This window comes from Mirounga angustirostris, unplaced genomic scaffold, assembly GCF_029215605.1.
Source record: "Mirounga angustirostris isolate CCGP_5_RB_7025 unplaced genomic scaffold, mMirAng1.0.hap1 SCAF_8, whole genome shotgun sequence".
Taxonomy (NCBI): domain Eukaryota; kingdom Metazoa; phylum Chordata; class Mammalia; order Carnivora; family Phocidae; genus Mirounga; species Mirounga angustirostris.
This window is the reverse complement of record NW_026991716.1, coordinates 46,136,582-46,162,573: the sequence shown is the minus strand read 5'-3', so window position 1 is coordinate 46,162,573 and position 25,992 is coordinate 46,136,582. Positions and strand designations below refer to the sequence as shown.

The 25,992-nt window shown below is 45.5% G+C and overlaps 1 protein-coding gene across 1 annotated transcript; it reads right to left on the bottom strand.

Moving 5' to 3' along the window:
* Positions 1-526: 526 nt before the first annotated feature.
* TFAP2B (transcription factor AP-2 beta) lies at positions 527-25,770 on the bottom strand. Its single transcript, XM_045866017.3, has 7 exons — positions 25,564-25,770; positions 20,690-21,148; positions 15,855-15,915; positions 8,150-8,369; positions 6,391-6,509; positions 4,080-4,221; positions 527-1,167 (listed from the first exon to the last, which is right to left on the bottom strand). The coding sequence occupies exons 1-7, from the start codon at positions 25,642-25,644 to the stop codon at positions 867-869; spliced, it is 1,383 nt and encodes a 460-aa protein (XP_045721973.1). The 5' UTR covers positions 25,645-25,770; the 3' UTR covers positions 527-866.
* Between the last annotated feature and the right edge of the window lie 222 nt (positions 25,771-25,992).

Sequence of the window (25,992 nt, the reverse complement as noted above, 5' to 3'; positions counted from 1 at the left end):
TCTGTATGCAGATGCCGGCAAGGCTGGGAATTAGTAACATTTCTGAAAGGAACTGATGATGAGTCTGAATCAACTTATTGATCCGGATTTTCCTCAGCCGCAGGAGCCTCTGCTCAGCCACCCGGCACAAGCGGCAGCCCCCACCGGCACCACCGCGGGCCTCCCTCCCCGCCCACCCTCGCCCTCCCAAGGGTGCCAATGGCCTGGGAGCTGGGCGCCAGTGAGTTAAGAACGCAGTGCGGGGCGGGGGCGGGGGTACCCAGGGGACTGAAACACAACGCAAAGGGGCTAACCACACTCATTTTCATCCCAGAAAATTCCTGTGACAGCTTGAGGGAGGCAGGGCAACGTAGAAAAGGGTGGCTGGGAGAGGGGTGAGGTGAGGTGGAAGGGCGGGGACTGCAAGAGTGTTTCCTAAAAAAATATTAAAAATTAAAAAGTTCGTGCGTCTCAGTCAACCAACTCTCAAAGCACTGACACCAACAATGTTTCTCCGATTTTCTTCCAATAAGTTAGCGTTTTCTCATGTTTAGTCTTACGTTTATTTTCCAAAGGGGGAAAATCATGGTTTTCTTTTATTATCAGTATTACTAAGCTCGAAAGAACCGAAGTGGAAAATCCGGACGTTTGTCTCCAAGTGTATCTTGAAATAGACACTGAGAACCGATATTGTTGCTTCCGTTGTACGCCTCAGTTTTTTTTAAAAGTTATTTAGCTCTTTTTTTTAAAATTTGATTGTATGTGTATTCTACCTAATATAATTCTTCCAAAGCCAATCCAACATTTTAAAGCTAAAATTAAATTTTTTCTGTTTTCCTTTTGTATTTAAAACATTTTTCTTTCTTTTTTTTTTTTTTTTTAATTTTTCATTTCCTGTGTTTCTCCTCCTTGTCGCCAGTTTTACTACCTGGGCCTTCCCCAGACGTGTGCCTGTTAGTGGTGGTGTTGTTCAAGAACATCTTGTCCATGCCTTTGAGTGCCTCGGTGAGATAGTTCTGCAGGGCCGTGAGCGCAGCGCAAATGGCCGGGGCGCCGAAGCCGTGCGTGATGAGGCTGAAGTGCGTGAGGCAGCTCTGGATCCCCGGCTCCAGGATGGGGCTAGGCCTGCTGTTCCCGATTGGCGTCCGGTCCTGCGCCAGTAGATCCGTAAATTCTTTACAGAGTTGCCTGCAAAGAGGTGGGAGAGGAATTAAAAAAATCACCCTCAGTGTCGTTGTCACTGGCATTAGAAAGGAGACGCTCACACAAGCCCAGAGGCGCCCGGTCACCATAGAGCCGGGGAGCAAGGCTAATGTGGACGATTCCGCTCTGATTCCCTTCCCAGAGCTCTCCCTTCTGGAGCAGCTGGGACTAGAAGGAAAGCGGGGGGTGGGGAAGTTAGGCACCCCTTCTATCCCAAAGCCTTGCCTTTTTTCTCAAACCCAGTCTCCCCCCCCCACCCCCCCTTCATTCCAGGGCCGCTTAAACTCTGCTTGGGAAATCGGCTAGGCTTTAGCGTTGGGTTTTGAATATTCAGTAATGTTTCGCTCTTACCTGCCAGTTTTTGTAAAAACCCCTTCCCCCTTCTCTCCTCTGCCTCTCTAACCTCTTGGTGATCAGGCTCAAAAAGCCCTGAAAGATTTAGGCCCCTGAGCCACAAGCCTGTCCCTGGCACAGAAGCAGATTGCGGGAGACTTGAATGGCCCAGGGCAAGCAACTGTTTATTCCAGGAGAGAATGCTGATTCCATTTAAAGCAAAAATCTGTTTACCTGCAGTATTTGGGAAGGAAGGTATATTTTCCCCTTTTCCCCCTTTCTTTTAAGCACAGGCTACTGAAATCTTTGTACAACAGGATTGTTGTCAATATAAAAGGATTCTTACATTGTTTAAATAAAACCTACAGGTAGATGGTTAAGACACTGGGGAGGGTAGATTTTTTATTTGTTGAAGGTTTTTATTTCCTCAAGGCAACTACAATTTAGAGGAATCTCTCAGCCTTAGAAATCCTACGCGCCTAACTACGAATTGAGCTTATTTGAGAAATTTTTAATATAGGAGGAGGACAAGAGGGTTAATATAGGAGGGTTTTAGCCCGGAAGGTCCAATGGTTTGGCTCGGCTACCAGTCAGAGGAATGGCATCCCAAAGGCCATAGCCTTTCACAGACCGGCAGACTGCTTCCACTGGTAGGGGGCGGGGGTGGTGAGAAAGAAAAACTACAGAAGTCCAGTCTCAGCACCCGCACCACCCCCCACCGCCCTCCCCGTGGCCTGACATTTGGGGACATGTGGGGCCTGGACAACAGGTAAACAAGGCAGTTACCTAGAAGCCCATATGAGTGACCCTGGGGCATCCTTTGCCAAGGGGATTACTCTCAGGAAGAGTAATGCCTGAACAAGACAGAGAATTACCTCCCCCACCCCCATCTGCAGCAGATGAAAGGGTTTTGGTTTTAAGGCTGGTGGGTAGAGAATCCTAACAGGTATCCTCTCTCTACCCTCCCCTCTATTGGTTTCTCCACTCGAAATGCACACATGCATTCTTACAACTAGGAAGAAATAGGTAACGGTTCTATCTAAATAGGGCAGTTCTTAGGCCAGGGGTACCTTGGAATCACCTGTGGGGCTCAAATGCACACATCCATGCCTCTGTCCCCACAATTCCAATTCAGGGAGCTTGGGACTAGGTCCACAAATAAGTATCTTGGAAAAGCTCCCCAGATGATTCTGATACTCACCCCAGGTTAAGAAGTGGTGTCCTAAGTGAAGTCACAGGGTTTCAAGAGGTGATGGGGTGGGGGAAGTTACAAGCATTCCTTAGGGAAATGATAGCATTTGTGGACTCCTATTACCTAATTTATGCACTTTAGTTTTATTTTTTCCCCAAAGTACACTTACTCTTTTATAAAGCACCGACAGGTCCCCCACAACCAGACAGTGAGGCAAGGGGCAGGAGGGCAATAGATCTATTATATTGCTAGTTGGTGGATCAGAAGGAAACCTTCCATAACCAGGATGGGTGCCAGGTTTTGATCATTTGAAGAGATGGTTAAAGTCTTTCCTTAAGTTTGTACTCATTACCAAAGTGCCAAAAAGGAAATTCTGAACTGGGGAGAACAAATGCTTAGAGTCAAACATTCTAAATCTTCAAAGCCCAAAGCAGGGTCTGTAAGCAATTAAAGTTCTGGGACATTAATATTTTTTGACCCTGCGGAAAGGGGCAATCAAATTCCAATCACGTCTCAAAAACATCTGGACAAATTTGAGCAAATGATTTTTCAGCCTTCCATATATTTCTTTAAATTACGCTGTCAACGGAACAAACCGCGTCCTCCAGCACTAAATAAATGAGCGCCGCTGTTTGGGCCGAGCCTGCGAGAGAAACGTGCGGATGCACGCAGCGCCGCCCACTGCAGGCCTGAGCCGGCCATAAACCACCAACAATATGACACCAAAGCCAAAGACAAGAGTAAATCAAATAAATAGAAAACCCACTGTAAAAGTTCAAATGAGCTCTAGACCTAAATTTAGCCAGAGATTTACTATTTTCCCCTCTGGAGTTGTAGTAAATTTTACATCAGTGGAAGATGCCAAACAGCAACGTAGGAAAGAGAATAATTAGAGCTGCGGGTAGAGATGGGTACACGTGGGTGACATATAGACACCTCGAGCGTGGATATGACAGGGAGATGTGAAACCGGGCAGAAATGTGCACCTAGGGACCCAGGGAAGAACTGGAACAAGGACCAACCCAGAAGAACGCGATAAGAACTGTAAAAAGCCTGGACTCATATTAATAAGGCCATTCTCCCCCAGAAACTTGGTAATAGAGGAGACCAAGAGAAACCCATAGCCCATAATCAACTTGGGTGGAGAGGGGGGTGAGAGAGAGAGGGGCAGCAGGGTGGAGCCGGGAGGGCTCCTAGCCAGCAATCCACAGGCTGCAAAAGCTACTTTGACCACTGAGCTGCTTCCCTGCTCCACAAATGAGGTCTGCATTGCCACTCCCCAGCTCCCCAACACCGCCTCCCCAAGCGAGGTGATGAGGTGATGCAGCAAGGTGGGAGTCAGGGAGGAGGGCTGAGGGTCTGGGACACTCACTTGGTAGCCAGCAGCATATTCTTTCGTGAGTGCAGGTCACTGGGGTCGGTATGCTGCCGGTTCAAATACTCAGAAACCGCTTTAGCAGGAAACTCCGTTTCACAAATATACCCAAAATCCCGAGCTAAGTGAACAGCTTCTCCTGAAAAGACAGCAGCAGAGGTTAATACTCAGCACCTAGTCCCGAATCATCCCAGGACAAGAGATCCTTCCTGGTCAACTGTTGTTATTTACAGAAGAGGCCAGCTGTTGGGGGGTAAAAGCAAAGGTCAGACTGATGCCCAAATAAAAATGATTCTCAGGCCATAAAGTTGATGGAAGAAATTTTGCCCCTGCTGCTCTTTCCAGCCTCTCCCTGATGATCCTTTTAGCCAAGTCCTAGCTAGGCATCCTCTGAATAGTTTCAGGCCTCCTACACCCCATGCTTTCTCTTAAGGGAAAGATGGGCATATATGTTCAGGAGCCACCTTACAATTGCACCTAGACAATTGGCTGGATATTCAAGCCAGATTTCCCTCCCCCTTTTAAAAGCACCTGTTACACCTGCTTTAAGTAAAATTTAAAAGTATTCCTATCTTTTGTATTATCTTTTGTATCTTCCTATAACTGCACTAGGAAAAAACCTCTTATTAATAACTAATATATACAAACATAATTCCATGTGTGTACATGTCCACACATATTAAAGAACATATGTAATAACATATGGAATGAGTGTTTCTGTCCAGCAATGAAATATTTATTCTTTGTCGGTTCCTGATAGGTTTCAGGTTTCTCCTCAGAGGTTCCTGTCATCATCTTCCTACTTAAGGACTTTCTACTGCACAAGATGACACAGCAGCTATAGAAAACCTGGACATCTGAGAGATTCCTCAGCTTATGTGGAAGCCCCTTTCAAATAAAGCATTATTACCCTTTAATGCACAGCCTTGGGTGTTCAAGGGAAGATACCAAACATGAAAAAGAGACATGTTGAATTGTCCCATAGCTATGTTATTTTTAAGGAGCATGACTTACTTTTAATCATCATTATTATAGTAACAACAAAAGACTTCAGGCATGATGCTTATAGTGATCCAGATCCATAAAACTGAAAACTGCTAAACGAATATTGGCATTTCAGTAGTTTCCCTGTTTTGTCCTTTCTCCACCCAGTTTCATGTCTTGGATAGAGATTACCTTGACTGCTTTTACAAAATAAGGATGGTGATATTAGCAATTCTCTGAAGGGCAAAAAGTAACCCACCCCCAGCCCGGCTGAGAGTCAACTGCTAATAAGCGTGCTCAGGAAATTTGGTGACTGCTGCCCCTGTAGGGTAAATTTGGGCCAGGCAACTTTGCCTTGAAGATGGCAAAGTGCAAAGCCTATAAATGTGATGACTTTATGGTTGCTCCTTGCATATTCTAAGATCTCCAAAAACCAATTCCCCACAGGAGTGTCATAATATCACATCCATAAAAATAAAAGAAAAAACCAAGACCAACATGTTAGACTCTAGAGAAAATTCTACAACTTCCTTCATTAGGACCATCTGGCTGTATTTCCTATCCCTTCCCCATCCCGCAAATTAACTGCAGATCCTCTTGTTCTCAACTGTGTAGAAGATCCTGTTTATTACATACCATAAATATCATCCCCCAACCCCAAAATGATGAGTAAATTAGAATGTGCTTGTTATAATTATGGGCCTTTAATTCACAATTGATGGATCTACACCGAAGATCATACGTGACTCCCCTCCTTGTTTCCTCACCCTACCCTTGACTCCATTTTCTCCTAGGCCTCATTGGCTTCACTAAGCCATATTTCATTCATAGTAAGTCCCAGGTAACCAGCAGGAGATAGGACCCTGGGAGTGGCATGAGTTTTAAAATAACCACAGGGGTCATGAATGCAATAATAGTTTCATAAACTGACAATGTGTTTTCTACTACAGAGGTAGAACCTGGGAAGGAGAGGGGTATAGAATGGATTGCTGCTTCCAGAGTTACTCTTGCAAGAGTTCAAACAGAGGGTGTTTCATGCACTCTGTCCTGCATCTGGTGGCAGAAGTGACCCCTGCACTGCCTTAGAGTCTGGACCTGAGCACTCTTCAGAGCTTAGGGACCTTCGCACACGTCCCTTGGCCTCTCTACAATTGCCAGCTCCCTCTAAGTAAAAGGACCTTTGAACTTCTCTCAGGCAGCCGCTTGACATCCAACTCATAAGGGCACAACAATCGCAGTGATTTCCAGTTAATCATGAAACGTGTAAAATGTCAGCCTTCAGCCAACAGTTAAACTTCGTGAAATGGCCACACGTCTTGCTTACCTTCCACCAGGGAGGTGAGTAACGTGACATTTGCAGCTTTGCGCCTGCCCGCGGGTAAATTCAAACCGATTTTTTCTAGCCTTTCTCGCAAAGATCTCCCCCCATTTTTCGATTTGGCTCTGAAATTGCAAGAATTAACATTCTGATTAACCTCAGAGTGTTCCTGAAACAAAGTTTAGACTTAGCAATCTAAAGCCCAGTGGAGCTTGAAGAGGTTTTAACTTGAGGTTAGCACATTTTCCCCCTTTCCTTTTGGTTATTTGCTGATAGTTTGCTGAGGTTTGCTTAATTTCTGCAATACAGAGCATTAAAAAAAATGAGTCTTTTTTTAATCTCGTGAGAAAAAAAATGATACCAGATGGGAATAATTACGGTGTAGGTTGTGGGTCCAGAAAAGGTAGAAGTTGCACATGCAACACAGAAGCTCTTTCCTTGTAGTGGAGCCAGTTAGGTGAACAGAAACTGGGCAAGCACAACTTTGCTGAAAAGAGGGAAAGAACTGGGTGGTTCAGAGAGAAGGCACTAACTAGCTGAAACAGGTGGGGTTTTCGAGCAAGGAAGGGGTCAAGAGTCACTATAAAATGGAGTTGGGTTAAAAGGGGAAGGAAGACTGAAACATGAAACCAGCATGATGATGGTAATCGCAATAACAGTTAAACTAACACTTTAGGGAGTTTAGTTATGCGATAAGCACTGTATATTGATTATCTCACTTAATCTCATAGCAGGTTTTATACACACACGCTCAATGCCCAGGGGTGATTGAAAGAAACTTCCACACTCCGGAGCTCAAAGGACTCACTTCAGGAGAGCAGGGCAAGAGGATTGGAAGTGAGAAAAATCCATGAGTCACACCCTTACCTCCTCCCCAGACTTTCCCTGTATGTGCTAAATTCTGGGCAAAAATACAAGAGAAAAAACCAGTTACTCTGACCTCTCTTGTACTGTTTACACAGCCACTTTTAGGAAAGAAAGGGACTTTCAACTCCCCAAAGAGGCTAACTTGAAAAATTCATCCCCTACAGTGTCACCTTCATATCAGAGACACTACCAAAGTGTCCTTTGTCCAGGCATTGGCAGAGATTCTGGGTGAAGGCTTTAAATCTGAAGATAAAAGCCATCTCTTCCCCCATTTCCCACAAGGAAGTCTATGGAATGTCTTCTCCCCATATTATGGAGCACTCGAATGCCCCCCAAAATAGCTATTACTATTGCATCGTTATTATTGGTGGTGTTCTTACTGAAGACAGGAGGTCGCAAGTCTAGCACGGCATTTTTTCAAACTTCAGGGCACAATGCCTTGGTAGGTAGTGACCAATTTAGTCGTCCGCCAAGCATATTTTAAAACAAAACAGAGAAATGTTACAGTACGTAACTGGCACAAGGCAGGCTACGCCATGAAACGTCTGTTTTAGGTAAGTGTGTGTAGGCTCTGAGTTTCGCTCAGGCTAGAGAGTGCCCTCCAAGCGTCCCGAGGACAGGAAAGAGCCGGGCGCCAGGCACAGGGCAGGGAAAGAGGGAGGTTCCCAGCGCCGACAACAGCGGGAGAGCGCGGCGGCGCGTGCTGGCGGCGCGTGGGTCCCAGGGCGGCGGCGTCTGCGCGCGCGGCCCCCAGCACGTGGCGGCCGTGGCTCCTCGCGCGCGCAGCGCGGGGCCGCGCTCTGGACGCCCGGTTGCTAGGCAACTGCGTCCGGCTCGCTGGAGGTTTCCGGGAGAGCCCTCTTCCTTCACCCCGCAATAACCGGTTTGGGGGTTTTACCTTCTGAGGACGCCGCCGAGGAGAGACGCATTGAGGCATTCGGGGGGCGAAAGCCGTCTCTGAACTTCCCCCACAGTTACTTTGTACTTTGAAGTCGAACTGAGCAGAGACAAACGGCCCGGGACCGAGCAAAAGACCTCGCCGGTGTTGACGGACATGCCTCCCAGGAAGCCATCTTTATTCATCATCAGCGAAGTCACAGATTTGGGAGGAACCGGAACTAGAGAGAGAAAAAATATGCCATAAAGGTGACCGGGTTTCAATCCTGGTGACCGGCTGATAGAATGTGTCGGTGCGTGCGCAGGGGCGAGGCCACAGGACGGGCGCCAAGTGGAAAGCTGGAGGAGGAAGTGTTTGTTCCAGTGGGGCTGCGGTGCGTTCAGAGCACTGTGTACAAACCAATGGAAAAGCCATCACTCCTCTGGAAACTTACCCATGTGTGTAGACCTGTGAGTGTCGCTTGCCACAGCCCCGCTCGCTATACAGATCAAGAAAACACGCAGCCCAGAGTTTGGATTGTGCTGTGAAACCCAGCAAGTCCTATTCCATCGTGTGCTAGGTTGTGACCTGGGACATCTCAGGGAGCCTCTCTGAATCTTAGATTCCTCATCCGTCTCCTGAGGTAATAATCACCTTTGGTGCTGAAGCCTGAGAGTGATTATACTATCGATGGTATAAAATGGTAATACCAGTGTTCTTTATGGGAACCCCTCCCTCCTTTCCTATTGGACCCAAATCTGTGGTCATCACTGGAGAGGAGTGGGCCCTATCAGAGACACTGTGCTCAAGAACAGCCTAGTAATACCGTTAAGCTTGGGCTCAAAAGAGCTGCTCATTTCTCTAAAGTGGATCTCATTCTTTCCTACATCATAACAACACATTCATTTAGAAATGAACCCAAATGCTCCTCTCCAGTGAAAGCAATTCCACGGTGACATGAATTTTGTTTACAAATTAACTAAAGCACCGGCTGGTGATTGTTTGGAGCAGTTATGATTTACAACAGGTGCCCTGATCAATCAACCAATCACTCTAATTCATGTGAGCGGAGGTCTTGCCTTGCCCCAGTTGTTTCATTTCGGCAAGTAATTGATAACAAACCGCACTCAAGGTATGTTTTATGCAGAAGTTAATAAGAGCTGACAGCTGGTTGCCACTGCTACCCAGGCGCATTCAGTCTCACCAGCCTGTATTTCTGTTTAATTGTGTTTCAGTGTCATCTGCACCTCAGGAAGAGGCGGGGCTCAGTAGAACCAGAAGGCTGGGAATGAGGAACAATGAATGGTCAACCTCCCAATTCACTGGCAGTCTTACTCCCTTGGAGTGCTACACTGCTGAATTTCTGCAGGCTCTAGAAGCCACAGGGCAGGTGACTTCTCCTGATTTGCCTTACAAACCTTAGCTTCTTCCAGTGGGATATGAAACTCGCAAATCTTCAAACGGTATTTGTTGATCACCAGTCCAGGGGATTTATTGAAACATGCATCTGGCATGAAAAAGGAGGTTTCCATTCCTGTTCTTTAATAAACAACAGTGTCTCATCCTATAATCCTGGTAGGGGAAAGATATGCTCTTTCCACCGTCTAGAGCCTAGAACACTTATATGTCAGACAAGTTGCATGACCTCTCTTGTATAGAACAGACCAATCTACACTGAGTATTTTTTAACAGCTATTCTCTCCACTACGGATTCTGGCATTCAGACCTCCATGATTGTTTAGAGACTGAAACCCAGGTAGGTCCCAAATTTCTTACTTATTAGGAATTGCATTTGGCCCTTTACAAACACCTTGTGGAAAAGGATTTTCCTAGGAGAATGGATGGGGGTCTTGGAACAGTCCCTTTTGCTACTCCTTAGTAGACATTTTAGTATTTCTGGATCTGTATACAGAGTCCAAAGCCTTCTCTCAGGGCAGGTGAATGATGTTGGGTAACAGAATGGATCTTCTGCACTGCTATGGTGGTGGTGGGGAGCTACAGAGGGTGCTGTCTTCTTTCTGATTCCCCTCATCATATAATCAGTGAAGCTGCTTCCCATTTGAGAGTGAACCAATGAAAAGTCCAAGTGTGAGTATTAATTAAATTTGAGTAAAATATGGAGTTAAAGTTATTTAAAAGACAGTGATTTGGGTGGGAACAAATCATTTAATTCTCTTACACAACATCCACATCTATGTTGATCTGTCTTATTCTTTGCAATACTCTCAATTTTCATATTTTCATATTTCAGATTCATATTCATATTCAAGAACTCTAAGCAAATAATTTATGATCATGGGAATTAGCATCAGATAACCTTGGAGAAACTTTTCCCCAAAATATAGATGATGGCCTTTTGTAATTTTAACATGGGAAGAACTATAGAAATAAACTGCACAAAAATCTCATCTTCAACACTCAGCAATGTTTTTATATTTAGTATTTTGTATTTTATACTATTAAATATTCTTGAGAAAGAATATTTTAACAATAAAAAAACCTCACTAAGCTGAAAATAGTAAGTTCAGTTCCTATTTCCCATATCGGACAACCAAATATCTCCTTAGGATTGTAATTTATCTGCTTCTCAGAGTCCCAGTTGCCAAATCTCTTGAAAAGCCAGGCCTTAAGAGACACTTTATAACCTGCCCTCTAATTTCACTATTGTTAATTGCTTGATTTACCTGACAAGAGCCATTTCCTATGGGGAATGTATATTGTTCCCTCCCTGGGCTGTACCTTTCCGCAAATGCATTATCACCTAAATATCACCAATCCAGTTAGCTTCTGTCAGCACACTGCCGTCTTCTTTTGTTGTTGTTGTTTTCCCCACAAAGATGCAAACTATTTGAGCAGACATGCTTCAGGTTATATTTCCATTTTTTTAATTTAAGTATAAATCGTATTCCTACCATCTACTCTCTCATCTTCAGGTTCTAACCCTCTCCTACTCTGGCCTTAGACTTGGTATCTTAGACTAGACCCTACCCATTTCTTGTCCTAACTTTCCTTAAAATCCATCGCACTGTTATCTACCTTCCCCTCCACTCTCACACCTGCTTAGCTCAGCTGATTAACCCCATATTTTATTCTCTTTGTCTTTTCCCTTCTGCTTTCCTCCAGCTTATCAATAAACCCAGAGAGCAACAGGGCCCGGTTGATTTGTTAGTAATTATGAGCACACTGTTCCTGCTCATGGAACCCAGAGATGACTAAGATAGGTTTAAAGCGACAGCAGGAAATGGTAAGGAAATGGAGCATAGCAAAACTCAGCGTGAAGCTTTCAGTTCTTTACATGTTTACAATTTTCTGTGCATACATTAAAACCGTTTTTTTTTTTCCCTATTCGGTTCTCAGTTGCATATCATGACCAACTTCTGGATGTAACATCCACAAACCTTGCTCCCCTCTTTTTTTTCTTGCATTATATCGGGGAGAAGAAAAAAAGGGTTAAAACCGATAATATTTCATTACAGTGACTGGAGTTTTATTTAAGAGAGAGGAAGAAAGACTGATTAGGGAAAATATTCATTAGTGGACTACAGAGAGCCAATGTGTTAATAGACTAGCTCTTAATCTGTATTCTTTAAACTTAAGTATAAAATTGGAGCCTTGCTATCTTTGTGTTTGACTGCAAACAGACCCTCTGTGGCTCTGATCTGCTGGTGGGGAAGAAGGGAAGAAATGAACCCATTTAAAAGATTCAAGGGTAAGTCCCTCTGAAAGATACTCAGACTTAAATATGTAAGCTACACCAGGAAGCCACCAAGAGGTTGAACAGTGCTTGAAATAACTACTTCTCACCAGCAGAGCACCCCCTTCCTTTATACTTGCATTGTTTCTCATCTACCTGAGGGCTAAATATTATTTCACATGGATATATAGCACATCTATAAATGTGAGCACCAAAATCCTGGAAAGAAAAATAAAAGGATTCTCACAAAGAAATCTGGAATATAAAGAACTACAAACATCCAGGGTTAGTATCCTTTAGGGGCGAAGTCTAAGAGTCTGGAAACTGAATTGGGTTCCATCACTTACTCTGTGTGTAGGACCTTGAGCAAGTCATTTATCTTCTCTCTGTCTCAATTTTTTCACCGGGAGTAGGGGTGGGAGTTGGAGTAGAGTGTCTGACCTTTCCAACTTTGAAATTCTGTGAACTCTGATTACTCCCTGGGTGGCTGGAATGTATCTGAGTCTCGGGTTGAATAAATACCTGTTGGGATCCAAGTCAGCCTTGGAAATGTGAACCTCTTCTTTTGAGGGGAAACTCATACCCTTTCAGAGGCTCTGACATACTCTTGGTGCTTTTTACCTTCTAGGTCAGAAGGAAGAATCCCAACATTGTAATTGAAATTGGCAATTTCTTCATAGCGCTCCCCCCCCCCCGCCCCAAAGAAAATCCACACTAATCAAAGTGTTTATATGGGGAAGGGGCCAGAACTAACGGGAAAAAAAGTGGGAGAGAACTGAGGTTGAACTGAAACTAACCAAACAGGATATCCCTAAGACCAATGAAAATGCCCCACAGTCACATTTGAACCTTGGACTCCAGCCACGCTAGCCTTTCCAAGAAATCCCAGCATATTTTCTGCTCTCTAAGGTGTCAGACCCATTGCATATTAGCCTCTGATTGCACCAAAAACTTTTTCTTAAAGCCTAGGTGAGCCTTCTTTTAGTTAGGCTATAGGATGTTAGCAGTGATCATTTATATTAGTTGGGCACCAACCCACCCCCTCCCCAGCCCAGATTCCTAATCTTAATGGAACTGAGAGTTAAGAATGATTTTTTAATGTCTCGTTGGATTTTTAGACTGTTAATGTACCGAATCCTTCTCATTATTACTTTATTGATTGCTCATTGACCAGCCCCCTTCAAATCGTATTAACCACCCTCTGCCGGTTTAGATTAGGAGAGTTTAAAAAGCACCTTTCATTACTCCCTCCACTCCTGCCTTGGAGTTGAGACTCGACATCTTAATGGGAGCTCTAATGGGGCAGCTAAGAGGAGAGGGGCCACGGTCCCTGCCGATTGCATTAATAGCTCAAAGGGGGCCAATACAGAAAATTAGCCGTAAACGAGCTCTGGAGATCTTCAAATGAAAGAGCCATTTATCACGCTGGCTACCTTCACTCCACTCGTTTGCTCTCTCTACTGGGAACAACTCATTTCCTCTTAACTAAATTACTTCAGAAATGTCAGCTAAGCCCAGATAGCAAACATAACAAGAGAGCTAGCCTATAATCTATGGGGTGATATCGACACGGGTGAAAAATTGGGCTGGTTAAATTTTAGGAGAGAGTCCTTCCATAATTAGAGTGAGAGACATAGAGACATATATCTTTTTTGCCCAAGTCTTCTGGCTTCAGTATACGTAATGGCAGAGACATGCGAACCTGGATCAGTGGCTACAATTTTTTTTATTAATGAGGTAGACTTTTTAAATCTTTCTACAAAAAACAAAAATTATAAAAACTCTCTAAAAGCCCATTAGAAAATAAATTAAGCAACCAAGTTCCTTGCCAGTTGTTGAAATTTAGAAAATTTAGTTCAGAAACTTTCTCACCTCCTTTTTTATGAAATTAATCTCTGGGAGCTATCCCTTGTAAGGGGAGGGGAGGGGACAAAGAGGGCCAGGAAGGAGCAAGTGAATCCATAGCCTCAAGTGGTTCATAGTTATCTATAACAGTAAATCAACCACTTATTCCTATTTTGCCCATGACTCTCTAGAGATAAACATATATTAGGATCTTTTCTTCATGTAATAAAGCAAATACCTAAAATACTAAATAATGGAGTTAACCTAAAACTTCATATTCATACCTTATCCCCTAAATCAATAAAGTGACTGGGGTGCCACTTAGTTATTTAAAGCTGCACAATTTTAAAAAGGGGCTTTCAGAGCCAGAAAAAGTACTCCGTGTTTTCAAAACAGAACCAGCAACTTTAGTCCATATTCTCCTTTATTACTGGAGATACCCTGCTACATAGATAATCACCTTTTGCTGACAAACATATACAAGCCCTGAAACCAAAGCATCCCACATCTAAGAATATTTTCAGCTCCGCTTTGTTAAGCAAGCTAAGTTCCAAATATTTTTATTTGCCTACCTATTAATAATATTTCTGATTGGTCATCTGTTGGGCATGCCCCACTGACAGCCCAAATGTTGTTTCTAGGATACAGAGCCCTGAGATAAGGGGTTCTAGCCTTCCCTGAAAAGGGAGGGGGAGCTGAAATAAAAAAGCCAATGGAGCAGTGCCTCCCCACCCTCCCCTACTCACCCCCATTGACCAGCAATTAACCAAAAGAGAAGACCCCAGAGGAAATGGTGAAAGTGAGCTGTCAGGACAGTTGCGAATCTAAGCACCAAGCCTGGGTGTCTGAGCAAACCCAAAAGCTGGCATTAAAAACTGAAATGATACTATCTAAAGAATAGAGGGAGGGATGTTTGGAGCAACACTTAGAATAAAGAGTTTTGCCCCAAATCTTACTATTCTTCTTCAAGATATTACATTCCAAAGCCAAATGGCATTATTCCAAGTACAGCTCCCCTCCTCCCATCCTCCACCTCTTAAAGCCACTTTTTCTGTCTCTGTAAAAGAAGATAATTTAGAATACCTCACCCTGTTTGGAATTCTGATTTCACGACCCTCCTACTGTAATGCCTTGACTTTGGGTTACTTTCCAAAGTGCTTTTTCCTTAATTGTTTTTGAGTGTCATGTGGCTCAAATTAATCATAAATGACTGAAGCTAGGGGTTGTTGACACCAAATATAAGGACGGGCCTTTTCCAGAATCGATAAGAAAGGGTTACAGTAGTTAAAATTGTATCTCCAAATAGCAGTTCTTGCGATAATTAAAGATTGCACTGTTTACACATTCAAGCTCCTAAATTGGTGGCACGTGAGTGACATTCGGGCCTTTCGGCAGCCACACTAATCGCTAGGCATTCTCTCAGTGACTGTCAGAAGAGAGGGGGAAAAATTAAGCAGCTGCAATACGCCCGAAATGAGTTATTGTAATTACATTTAATTAGTTTAATTAGTTAATTATTTTGCTTACAGCTGTACAAGAGACTGCAAACATTTGTTAATATCACATGCCCTTTAACAGTATGGGGTGATTCCACAGTCACACTAAATCATGAATGCATATGTAGAAAGATTTAGAAATGTGCATAGGCTGTCTCAACTCCTTAGGATGTGCATATTTAGCAACACATTTGGCACAATTTTTAAAAAAAATAATAAGAAACAACTCATAAAACACAGAGAACTGGAAACAGAATTACCACACACACACAAATCAAATGCAAAAACAAGAAGAGGAACTATCTCAACAACATAGGGTTTAGCTCAGCAAACTCCAGTTATCAATGAAATAATTATAGCACATTTTTGAAAGCAGTGTTTCCTAGTCAGTTTCATACATGATGGTAGTTCAATTATTTAAGATATATCTAGAATTGCTACCAAATGTACCATGAGAAAAATGTCAATAGTCTCTGTCCCTCTGTCTCTTATCTGGGTTTCTGCCTTTGGCTGCCCCCACCCCCAAATTTCCTTCTTCCCGACATGCCTTTTTCATCTAGACAGCCCCTGTCCTATGATTGTGAACAAACATTTCTGTCTTATAAAATAACTAATTCCCCCAAAGTGAAAACTCATAAAGACATGACTGCACAGGAAAACTTTGCTTACTTTTGGGAGGAATAATCCATACCTTTTTTTATGACAGACTGGTCCAATAGATTCATGCCGCTGTTATTGGCATCTTCAACTGACTGTGAATATAAAAACATCACTATTCAAATTGACTGGATATTAAAGAATTGCACACATAAATCATGTCATTCCAAACTGGAGTTCCTGTTATTTCCATTTATATTAATTCACAAAGGGAGGTTTTATTATTATTATTACCTCCAAATCAACATAGAAATGAAATTCACCCAAATTATAAATTCTTCCAATGGAAGCAGAGGAAAAAGGAACTGTGAGAGACATCTGGGATGCAGTATTGGTTTAGTTATTATATTAAACATAGATGTTACACAGACATATAAAGCTTTATATTATTTGCTCTTATGAATTGTGAAAATTTGGCAATAGCTGAAAGATTTTCACCAATATTAGAAAGAATAATTTCTGTTTTCAATTTTATCCCAGCGCATCTTAACCCTAGAGTCATTTTACAAATACATAATAGTTTACATTATGGGATTTTAATTAAAGTCTGAGCAATTTGGAATGGAATGCAAACAGCAACACATAGGAACACGTTTGCAAACTGGCAGGACCACACGCCCATGCAGTCCATACATGTCCTTGTGTGCTATGAATTTCTTGCTGTGTGATAATCCCTGAGAGGAACCTGCACAGTTTGCTCCACCCCCCCAGACCTGCCGCTGCTACTTCCCAGCAAGAAGCGCACCTGTTAGGATGGCAGTAATAACTATAGACACACAGATACAGAGACTCAGATCCTCCCAGTCAGCACCTAGGTAATGGCAAAGAGCATTCATCTTCTGTGCCACAGTCTTATCCTAAAGAAGGAAAGTTTCAACCCTGGGTGTTGGCAGCACTTCTGAGGGAAAAGAGCTGTTGGGATGAGTTTCTTACTGTCAGGATGCACAAGAACAGAGTTTTGGCTGTGCATCCCAGAGCGTCCAAAAGCATTGTATTCCCTCCTCCACCCCCCAATGAAAGATAAATGCTACGTCTTTCTGAAATGTCCTGCTGCTTTCCCTGATTCTTAGAAACCCAAGTTTGGACCAATTTGTCACCCACTCTACAGAGAAGTAAAGAGCAAGGGCTTGAGAGTGAGGCTGTGTTTTCACAGCACCTTCCACCCACTCACAGTGCATCCCCAGACAGGGCGTGTGTTCATCACAAGGAAGAGACTGTCTACCCCAAACAAGCAGCATTAGAAATGAGATGATCTAATCACGAAGGGAGCACGTTAGTTTGTTTCTTTTCGTTTTTAATAGTCACTCTTCAGTTGTCGGAAAGGTGAGGAAAATTGTTATTCTCCGTAAGAACCGTTTTCCATGTTGCAACATGCCATGTACATATTAAGAAATAGTAAAAGCTTCTTTAAAAAAGACTTCATATAACTTGTTCAAAACTCCTCAGGAGACCCCACCACGCACAAGCGCGCGCGCACACACACATACACACACACACACACAAGATTCACGCCTTGCTATGCTCACGTGTCTACAACGCGAGGTGTCCACTCAAGACAAAAGTAATCGCCTGTGTCTGTGGGCGGGCAGGCCCGGGATCTCAGGGGCCAGGACCCGGGCGCCCCCACACCTCAACCTCACGTCGATACGTAAATATGTATATACGCCTCTTCAGCGACGTGGGGGTAGTTGTGGTAGTTAATGAGAAGGCTCTTGTCTGATTTTCTATCTAATTACGGCCGCCTGCTGGGTTTTTGTACAGGATATTCACGCAGCATGCTGGCGCTTAATCGTCACAGGGAGGATCGTAAAGATTTAATTAGGACTGCATGCGGAAGCGCAGAAAAACAACTCAGACTCGTAATTACTAGACTTCTTTAGTTAAAAGTGATACCAGGGGTTGCTTTAAGACACTAGGATGTGTTTGAGTGTGTGTGTGTGTGCGTGTGTGGTGGATTTGACAACATCCTGATATGTTTATACTCAGGGGTAGTAGAGGTGAGAGAGGTTAGAGAGCAAAGATCGGAAGAAGAGGTGTCCATGACAACTAAACTCCAAACTAGGTGTCATCTCACTCCATTCTGATGCTGTTTTTCTGAGTTTTTAACACTGCATCCCCCCAACACACATACACACAATGGGTGAAATGTAGCATACCCAGAACCCAAACAGCGATTTGCTCGTTTAATAGCCCCTGTGAGTAAATTGAAATAGAAATTGACAGGGTTTTATAGTTTCATTTAAAAAAATATTAGAAGCATTTGGTTAATTAGCTCCTCTCCTCTTCTCTCACGGTCGGGGCGGTGGCCCTCCGCGTGTGTGTCTGGGTCACCCAACATAGCCCCATACCAACCCTCGGCCAGGTGATACCCCTAGCTAAGAGGCCCACCGGCCCAGCAGCGCCCTGGGGATCTGTCTGGTCCGCGGCTGGAAGGAGGGGGGAGGAATCCGGAACACATAATAGGTTCTTGAGATCGAACAAGTGACTGAGGTCCAGGCCGAGGCACTCTCTGGTCCCTTCTCAAAGACTGTTCGGGCGCAGCCAACCCAATCGGTAGCTACAAGTAACGGCGAGATCCCGACAGGCTCGTAACTTCAGCTCCCCCCTCTCACCTCGCCCCTTGCGCTCCAGATCCCTAATTCGGAAGTGGATCCTCCGGGATGGAGCTGATGAGGCACAGCCTCTGCATTCGGGGCTCTGGTCCTAGGTACATCTCCTCCCCGGTCTTTCTTTGTCACCTGCCCCGTGTCGCGGCAAGCACACCCAGGCCTGGGACGCCTGTCATCGCCACGGAAACCGAGATCGTCCCCGCTGCCTGGGAGAGGCGGGAGGGGGGGTGTCTCCCCCCAACCCCCTGCACTGAGGGTCGTCCAGATAAAGTCCCGCGTGCCACCCCATGTCGCCAGAGGAGCGGCTGCGAAGCTTCTGGGGGAGGAACAGGGCAGAGGTGTGTGGGTGGGGAGCATGCGTGGGCCGGGGCCTGCACCTTCTCTGCTCTGGGCTCTTTGCACTTCGCGGTCCGCGTTCCGACGCAACAATTCAGCCAGCCGAGCGACGCTTTGACGAGGCTGTTCTCCCCAATACACACTGAACTGGTCCTGTTCTCTCGTCCTTTGCATTTGGCCAAACACTCAAAACCCCTCACAATTGTATCTTTAAAAACTAAACTAAACCTAAACTAAACTGAAACCAGAGAAATCTATTCCCTCTTTTGAGAGAATTCCTGGGTTCAGTTGACTGAGTCACTCGGCCTGCAGGGTGATGATGACGCCGCCAGTGTGTTGGCATTGCCAACAGCAGTGGTGATGAGTTGATCCACTTTCATTATCTAGCACTTTGAGCGTACTCAGAAAGGTTAATTTCAGAACTTACGCGCCCCCCCCCAACACACACATTACCCCAGTACATTTTTTTTTTAAAAAGCTCTTAAATATTTCCTTCTCGTATGGTATTCCGAAACGAGCAATCCCTCCAGACAGGGATAATCAAGCTTGATTAAACCAACAAAACGATCATTCTTATTACTACAGGTAAATCCAGCCACAAATCAGGTGATTCCATCATTTTTGGAAATAATAAATAACTGAATTTCCTTTAAAACAATAAGCCATCATAGACTACACACAGGCAGCATCTGATGCTGTCACCACATTTTAACTGTTCAAAATACTTTTTTTTTCAAGTAAGGTAAAAAAGGACTCAAGTACTTTTTTTTTCTTCCCCATTTCATTTTTCTTTGCTTTAGAGGTATGTCTAAAATGATGCATAATATACACAACTATGCCAATGAGACAGAAGTGTCAAATACCTTTCAACCATATTTATCTTTTATGCAGACTATTTAAATTAGGGAGCAAAAGGAGACCTGCTCAGAATCACCCAGACAGTTTTTAGAAATCGTTTCTTTGATGTTTCTTTGTTTAGTTTAACCAAGTATTCTCAACCAAATCAGGCTCCATTGTGTAGGTTGCAGATGGGTTAGGGAGTGGGTGGGGGGAGTGTGTTGAGCCTTTTGTTTTAAGAAACAAACACGTGATGCCTCTTTAACTGGGATAGTGGCTTTGGGGAGAGGAGAGTATTAACGGAGGGGGAGGACTGAGGAGGGATGTGGAGAATATTGTTCCACAGTCATTTAATGGATCAAAAGGTGAAAACAATCTCCAAAATGGTATGTGTGCTCTTGGACTCCCAAGCAGAATTATGGCTTTCTGGGTCTCTCCCCACAATTATTCCATTTCTCAGGAGATGACTCTGGAACTCACTTATCTTGAAAAAGGGCTCAGCAGCTTATGAGACATTCAAAGTAGGACCTGGTTTGGACAATCATAGCACATGTTTTTCTTCCCATGTGCATTGTCATGCTTAACATCCAGCAGGAACCTCTGGAGCCCAAGAGGACCTTGTGCCTCTCTGCTGACGCTCCATACTCTAGGCAGCCCAGTCTTTCACCTGCCTTGTCAGGAGGCCAGGCCCACTATGGGACACTCATGGGGAGTGGGTTGGGAAGGGTGCCCAGCTTGCTAGCACAAAGTGCAGGAGAATAGGAAGTAGCTAAGGCAAGACAAAAAACATCTAGCCTTAATTCTGGTGATGCTAAACTATCAACACACACATATATTTTTCTCCTTCATGATTTCATTTCTAGTGGTTCCAGCTTTCATAAATGGACCTCCAGAAATCACCACTACAGAGCCATACATGTATAACACAGAAACAGTTATATATGTGGTGTCCAGCTATTCCTGTTCTAAAGATGGAAACTACCTCCCCCAAAGGATACAGAGCCGCCCCTCCCCCACCCCTCTCATCTCCCAGGGCATTCACTGTTTATTTATTTATTGTCCTTTTCATTTGTTTGTTTGTGGTTACCTGGACGTCTTCCATTCCGGGATGGCCGAGGCCATGCAGCGAGAGGCTGTCACCCATGCCCGCGTCCAGGCCGTGGTGCGCCGAATGCAGCAGCACGTCTGGCCGGCGGACCGAGTGGTAGTCCCTCCGGGGGTCGAGGCCGGAGAGCTGGGGCAAGGCTGCCCGTGGCTGGGGCAGGAGAGAGCCGGCTTCCGAACCCACTTCTTGCCGCTGCCGTTGCCCCCAGGGATGCTGCTGGGGCTGGTGCAGTGGATTCAGGGAGTAGGGGTCGTTGACGTGGGAGTAGGGATCCTGGCTCTGATGGTAGGGGAGCGGCTGGTAGGGAGGCGGGAAGTAGGGCGGCTGGAAGTCTGACGACGGGGTGTGGGACAGCGGCGGGGCGCTGGAGTAAGGTCCCTGGGATACCGAGCCCAGCTGGGAGAGCCTGGAGCTGTGGCTCGGGACGCCATCGTGCCGGTCCTGGGAGCGGAGAGAAGGAGAGAGAGAGAGAAACAGAGTGACAGAGACAGAGCGAGAGCGAGAGAGAGAGAGAAAGAAAGAAAAAAAAATACAAGCGACTAATGGAGAAGCCCGGCTTCCGTATATTCTTCCCAGGACAGGGGAAGCAAGAGTCTGAAACTTATACTCCCAAGTTGACTCAGAGGGCACATGATTTCAGCAATTCCAAACGCCAGGCTTTGGGGGAAAAATGGGGAGAATCACCACCCACTTAACCAACATCTGAGCCTTGTGTTGGGAGTGCAAAGCGGGCAAAAGGGGTGAGGGTAAAGTAACTATGTATGGGAAGAGATTCTAAATTCCTTGGTTAAAAATATAGGAGCCTTACACAGAGTATTTCCTCTTCTGGGTATTTTAAACTATTTTTCCTAATCTTTCAGAGGTCCAAAGCATAACAAATTAAACGTCATACTTTTTGCTGTGCTGCTTCTGTTCAAAACCAACTCCGGCCTTCAGTGGCAACCCAGCCAGCTGACCAAGAGCTCCCCACACAAACCTGGTAATTCCAGGAGCTCTGAGGAATCTGCCTGATCTGAGTTCCCAGTCACCCCTCCCTCCCCAAGAGGAATTAAATAATTTAAATAGTGTTTGATTGAAATGGATCTCATTTGAAATCATACCTTGACCCCACGTCAAATTAAGTTGAATTGTGGTTCTGAGGAGTTATTTCTAAGGTTGCTTTTCTGTATCTAATGCTTTTATACTCCAGGGTGTGAAAATGAAGGACCTGGGGTTGGGAGGATAAAACAAGAAAAAGCCCAGACAACTTACTGTTGGTTCTATCTGGAGTAGCAAACTAAGTGGAAGGAGAAGGGGGAGGTGTGTGTGTGAGAGGAGTGTTTAAGTTTCTCCCTCTCCTCTGTGGAAATGCCTTGGTAAAGTCCCTCTGGTTCTTTTTGGAGAAATAGTCACCTAAATTTCCAAACTGCAATGGCAAATAAAAAGTTTTTCTCTGCGGCCTCCTCCCGCCCCAGCTGACTCATGGAGCTCAGACGGAGAGCACACAATGCAGAGAGAAGCAGCTGCAGCCTCGTCCAATTACGGTGCTAAATTACCAAGCCAAAGGCGCTCAAAGGAAGACAGAGACAGAGAGAGTGAGGCACACGCACAGAGATGGAGAGACAGAGAGACAGTGAGAGGAGGGAGCATGCAATTCTGGTACAATGTGAATCCAAACTCACCATGGATGAATAGGTGTGGACTAACATCTGGAAAAAAAAGCCTGGTTACTGCTCAAAATCAAACAATGATTAAAAAAAAAAAAATCAAGGAGTCCAGCAGAGAAACGAGCTGGACACAGGAGCCGAGCTTGAGGGGTTTCCAGGACAAGCCATCAAAAAAAAAAAAAAAAAAAAAAAAATCCCCCCCCACCCCCAAACAAGATTGGCGATGCCTGTCACACACAGACAGAGCTGTTCATCGGTCTCTTGCTGTCTTTTTGGCCTCTTTTCTTCTGCCGCTCTTCGGGGCTCCAGATGCAGTCCTCTTCCACCCGAAGCTGGGCTCAGACTGCTCGGGCGCCCCTTCCTCCCTCCGCTTGCCTACACTGCCTCATAATAATTGATATTCATGACTATTAATATTACACGAGTACTTTAAAGGGAGAATGGAGGACAAATGGAGCGTGAAGCAGCAGCGAGCGCAGAGCTCCCCTACTATTGTAAATGACGTTCATTCAGTGGAGAATTACTAGATGTAATCAGACGAGGGGGCTGGCAAAGGCAGACTGGGGAAAAAGTTTAGCAGGAAAGAGGCAGAACTTCAATTAACTGAGCCGGGGACAGGCGTAAAGCAGCCCCTGCTCCTTTGGACAAGGCAGTGAGGGAGAGCATCAGGGAGTAGGGGGGGCTTGTACAGAACGTAGGTGTCCTTGTTCCTGGAGAGGGACTTTCCTAATGGGAAGAACTGATTGCCCTAGGTGCTTTGTGTGCAGATTAAAAAACAAAATAAAAAGGCGTTGCCTCATCATTTGGAGGGGAGAGAAAAGTAAACCGGTGGGCCTGGTTGTTTACAGTGACGTTTAGAGACTTGCACTGAATACTGGAAATTATGCTTACTTATTAAAGGACAGGGGCAAGATGGGGGCTTTTCATCCCTTGTGTAGCCTTTCCCTCCTTATACTGCTCATACAATCCGTGATTTTTACCTCAATTTAAAATATATGCAATCAATCTTCAAGTACACTAAACTTATCCTTTTCAAAAGGCAAAGCCAGGGGCAACAGAAAACCTTTTTGGATGTTTCAGGAACCCGTTCAACTGGCCTGACTGCCATTTCTGTTAAAGTTCAACCTTCTTCCCGACTTAAAAAGGTTCCTTCCACAGGGTTGCGGGTTCTCCTATATTTTTGAGCAGAAATTTTAGGCAAATAGGGATACCTGCAATATTCTCTCTCCTCTCCCTCCTCTCCACCCTCCCCCTCTCCCCTGTCTTCTCTCCCTCTCTTCCCCCTCCCTCCTATTTTTTCTCCTCTCTGCCCCTCTTCCACTTCACCCCTCCCTCTTCCTCTCTCCCTCCGTCCTTTCTGCTCTCCCTCCCTCCTTTCCCATTTAGCCAGTTTACTTTTCATAAGCAAAGAACAAGTTTTATCCTGCTTACTTTTGGGAACCCACTAAAATCCCTCTATGTATATTCCGAGCTATTTACACACCGTGCCCCCGTCTTCACCCGTTCTCATGCCCACTTCGGGCGCTCACATTCTTTAGGATAGTTCCAGCAACTTCGACTTTACCATTATCCCGCGTGTTAAAGAAAGAAAAGGAGGCCGAACCGAAACAAAACGCACCAGGCGGAGGCGCGGCTCTTCGTTACAGTCAATACACGGCCACAAAGAGGAAAGGAAAAGCCTCATCATCGCTCCGCAGAAAGACGAATCTCCTCAATCTCTCTTTCTCTCTCCGTCTCTGTGCCTCTGTCTCTCTCTTACACACACACACACACACACACACACACACACACTAAAACTAGTACTCCGGGCTGGCGGGAGCTGCGGTCAGTGAGCTGCCTGCGGGACGCGGCGGCCCGGCTGCGGCGGGGCCTCGGAGCCGGGTCCGCCCGGTAAGCCTGGCCCGCGGCGTCAGTCGGGGCTTACCGGCCGCTTCAGTGCGCGGCCCCTCATCCTCAAGGCGGCTCCCTGCCGGGCTTTCCGGAGGCGTCCCGGAGCGCAGGGGTCGCATATTCTCCCCCCGCCGGTTTGGGGGAGCCTCTGGGCGTCCCACCGCGACCGTTCGGTCCGACCGATAGAGCGCTACCCGCGCTCCTCGCCCGGGACTTCGCTTCCCGGCCTCCCTCCTCTCTCCAGCTCTCCCGCTTTGCAGTCTCCGTCGCCCGGCCCGCCAGCTTCGACCTTCCCCCTGCCTTAGTTCTGCGGCGCCTTTCCTCGAAGCTTTCCTTTCTGTCCTCCCTCCCTCGACGTTTCCTCCAGCCTTCCATTCCCTCTTCCCCTGGCACCTAAGTGCGGGTCTGCGAGGCCATTCCGCTCCGAGCGAAGTTCCGCGGGCCTCCGCCGCCGTCGCCTCCCCGTCCCGCCGCGTGTCCCGCCCGGACGCCCGCCTCGCCCGCGAGCCCCGGAGCCGCCCCGCCGCCGCATCAGTGGGCGCCCGAGACCGCGGAGGGCGGCGGCGAGCGGGGCCACGGCCCCGCCGGGCGGCGGGCAACTTCTCCAGCCCGAGGAAGAGTTGCGCTAACCCCAGCGCTGGAGAGCAGTGCGCGCTGAACAAGGGCAGAACATTGAGTTAAAAATGCCCGGACATGGGGTGGTTGGACGCACTGACTCTCAAAAAGCAAAACACAAGAAAAAAGAAGAAAAGAGAAAAAAAGAGATCTGCTAGGGCTCCTTGGCTTGTGCTCTATCTACACCAATCTAGCCCTCTATCTACTTCCCTCCTCCTAATTTTCCGTCCTCTACTTGGATCCGTTTGTTATTGATTTCAGAAATATTATTGAAAATAAAAATTAAAAGCCTGAGTCTGTTACGAATGAGGCTTGAAAATCTAATTCTCTCCCATACTCAAAACGAGGAGAGCCTCTGCCTTTATCGGTCTCTATTTTCTCTGCCCACATTCAGTAGCACCACATTTCCCATCAGAACCTTAAGGGGGGGTGGGGGCGAGGAAGAGAGAAAGAAAAATGAAAGAAAAAGAGAGAAAGAGAGAAAAAATCTCCTAACTTAAAGTAGCCAGATTTCGACCTTAAAGTTCTTTTTCCGAATCGCGACGTCTCCCCCCCAGCCAGCTTTTCTAAAAGTTAGAGAAAGCTGAGAAAACCGGCCTGAAATCTACGACTAAATAGCTGAAAAATATATATCAGTTGGGGTGTCAAGAAGCTCAAATTCTCTATCTGCAAAGCTCTAAGATGCATCTGGGGGTGTCGGCTCACCTCATAGATATCTTCGTACTTGACATTCTCCACGAGCTTCCAGAGCATGATGGCAGCCTGGTCTCTAGGAGGTGAGTGCATTCATGTGAGGAGCAGATGTCTGGCTTCTCAGGACTCCGCTGTCTGTAATGATCCATCTATAATTGGAAATGGGGGATACACACCAAATCCGACGCTCCTCTCCCATCGCAACTTATATCTGTTGTCTCAAACAATAGGCTGGAGAAGTAAGCCTCAGCAGAGAGAAAAACATTATTACACACACAGGAGTTAGATGCAACCCACAGACATATATATTATAAAAATCATAAACACGTATTTACACCCAGACACCCACATTGAGTTATATAAGCACCCCTGGGTCACGCAGAGTCTACAGGCTCTAAACATCCATTTAAAGGAGAGATAGTTGTTCAGTGTGATTAATAT

What these genes read in the sequence shown, in the direction of transcription:
- TFAP2B (XM_045866017.3), bottom strand. Translation starts at nt 25,644, where the DNA reads ATGCACTCACCTCCTAGAGACCAGGCTGCCATCATGCTCTGGAAGCTC. An exon ending in CTCGGCGGCGTCCTCAGAAG is followed by an intron (nt 6,510 to 8,149) that starts GTAAAACCCCCA and finishes TTGCAATTTCAG; the next exon opens with AGCCAAATCGAAAAATGGGG. An exon ending in AATATGCTGCTGGCTACCAA is followed by an intron (nt 1,168 to 4,079) that starts GTGAGTGTCCCA and finishes ACCTCTTTGCAG; the next exon opens with GCAACTCTGTAAAGAATTTA.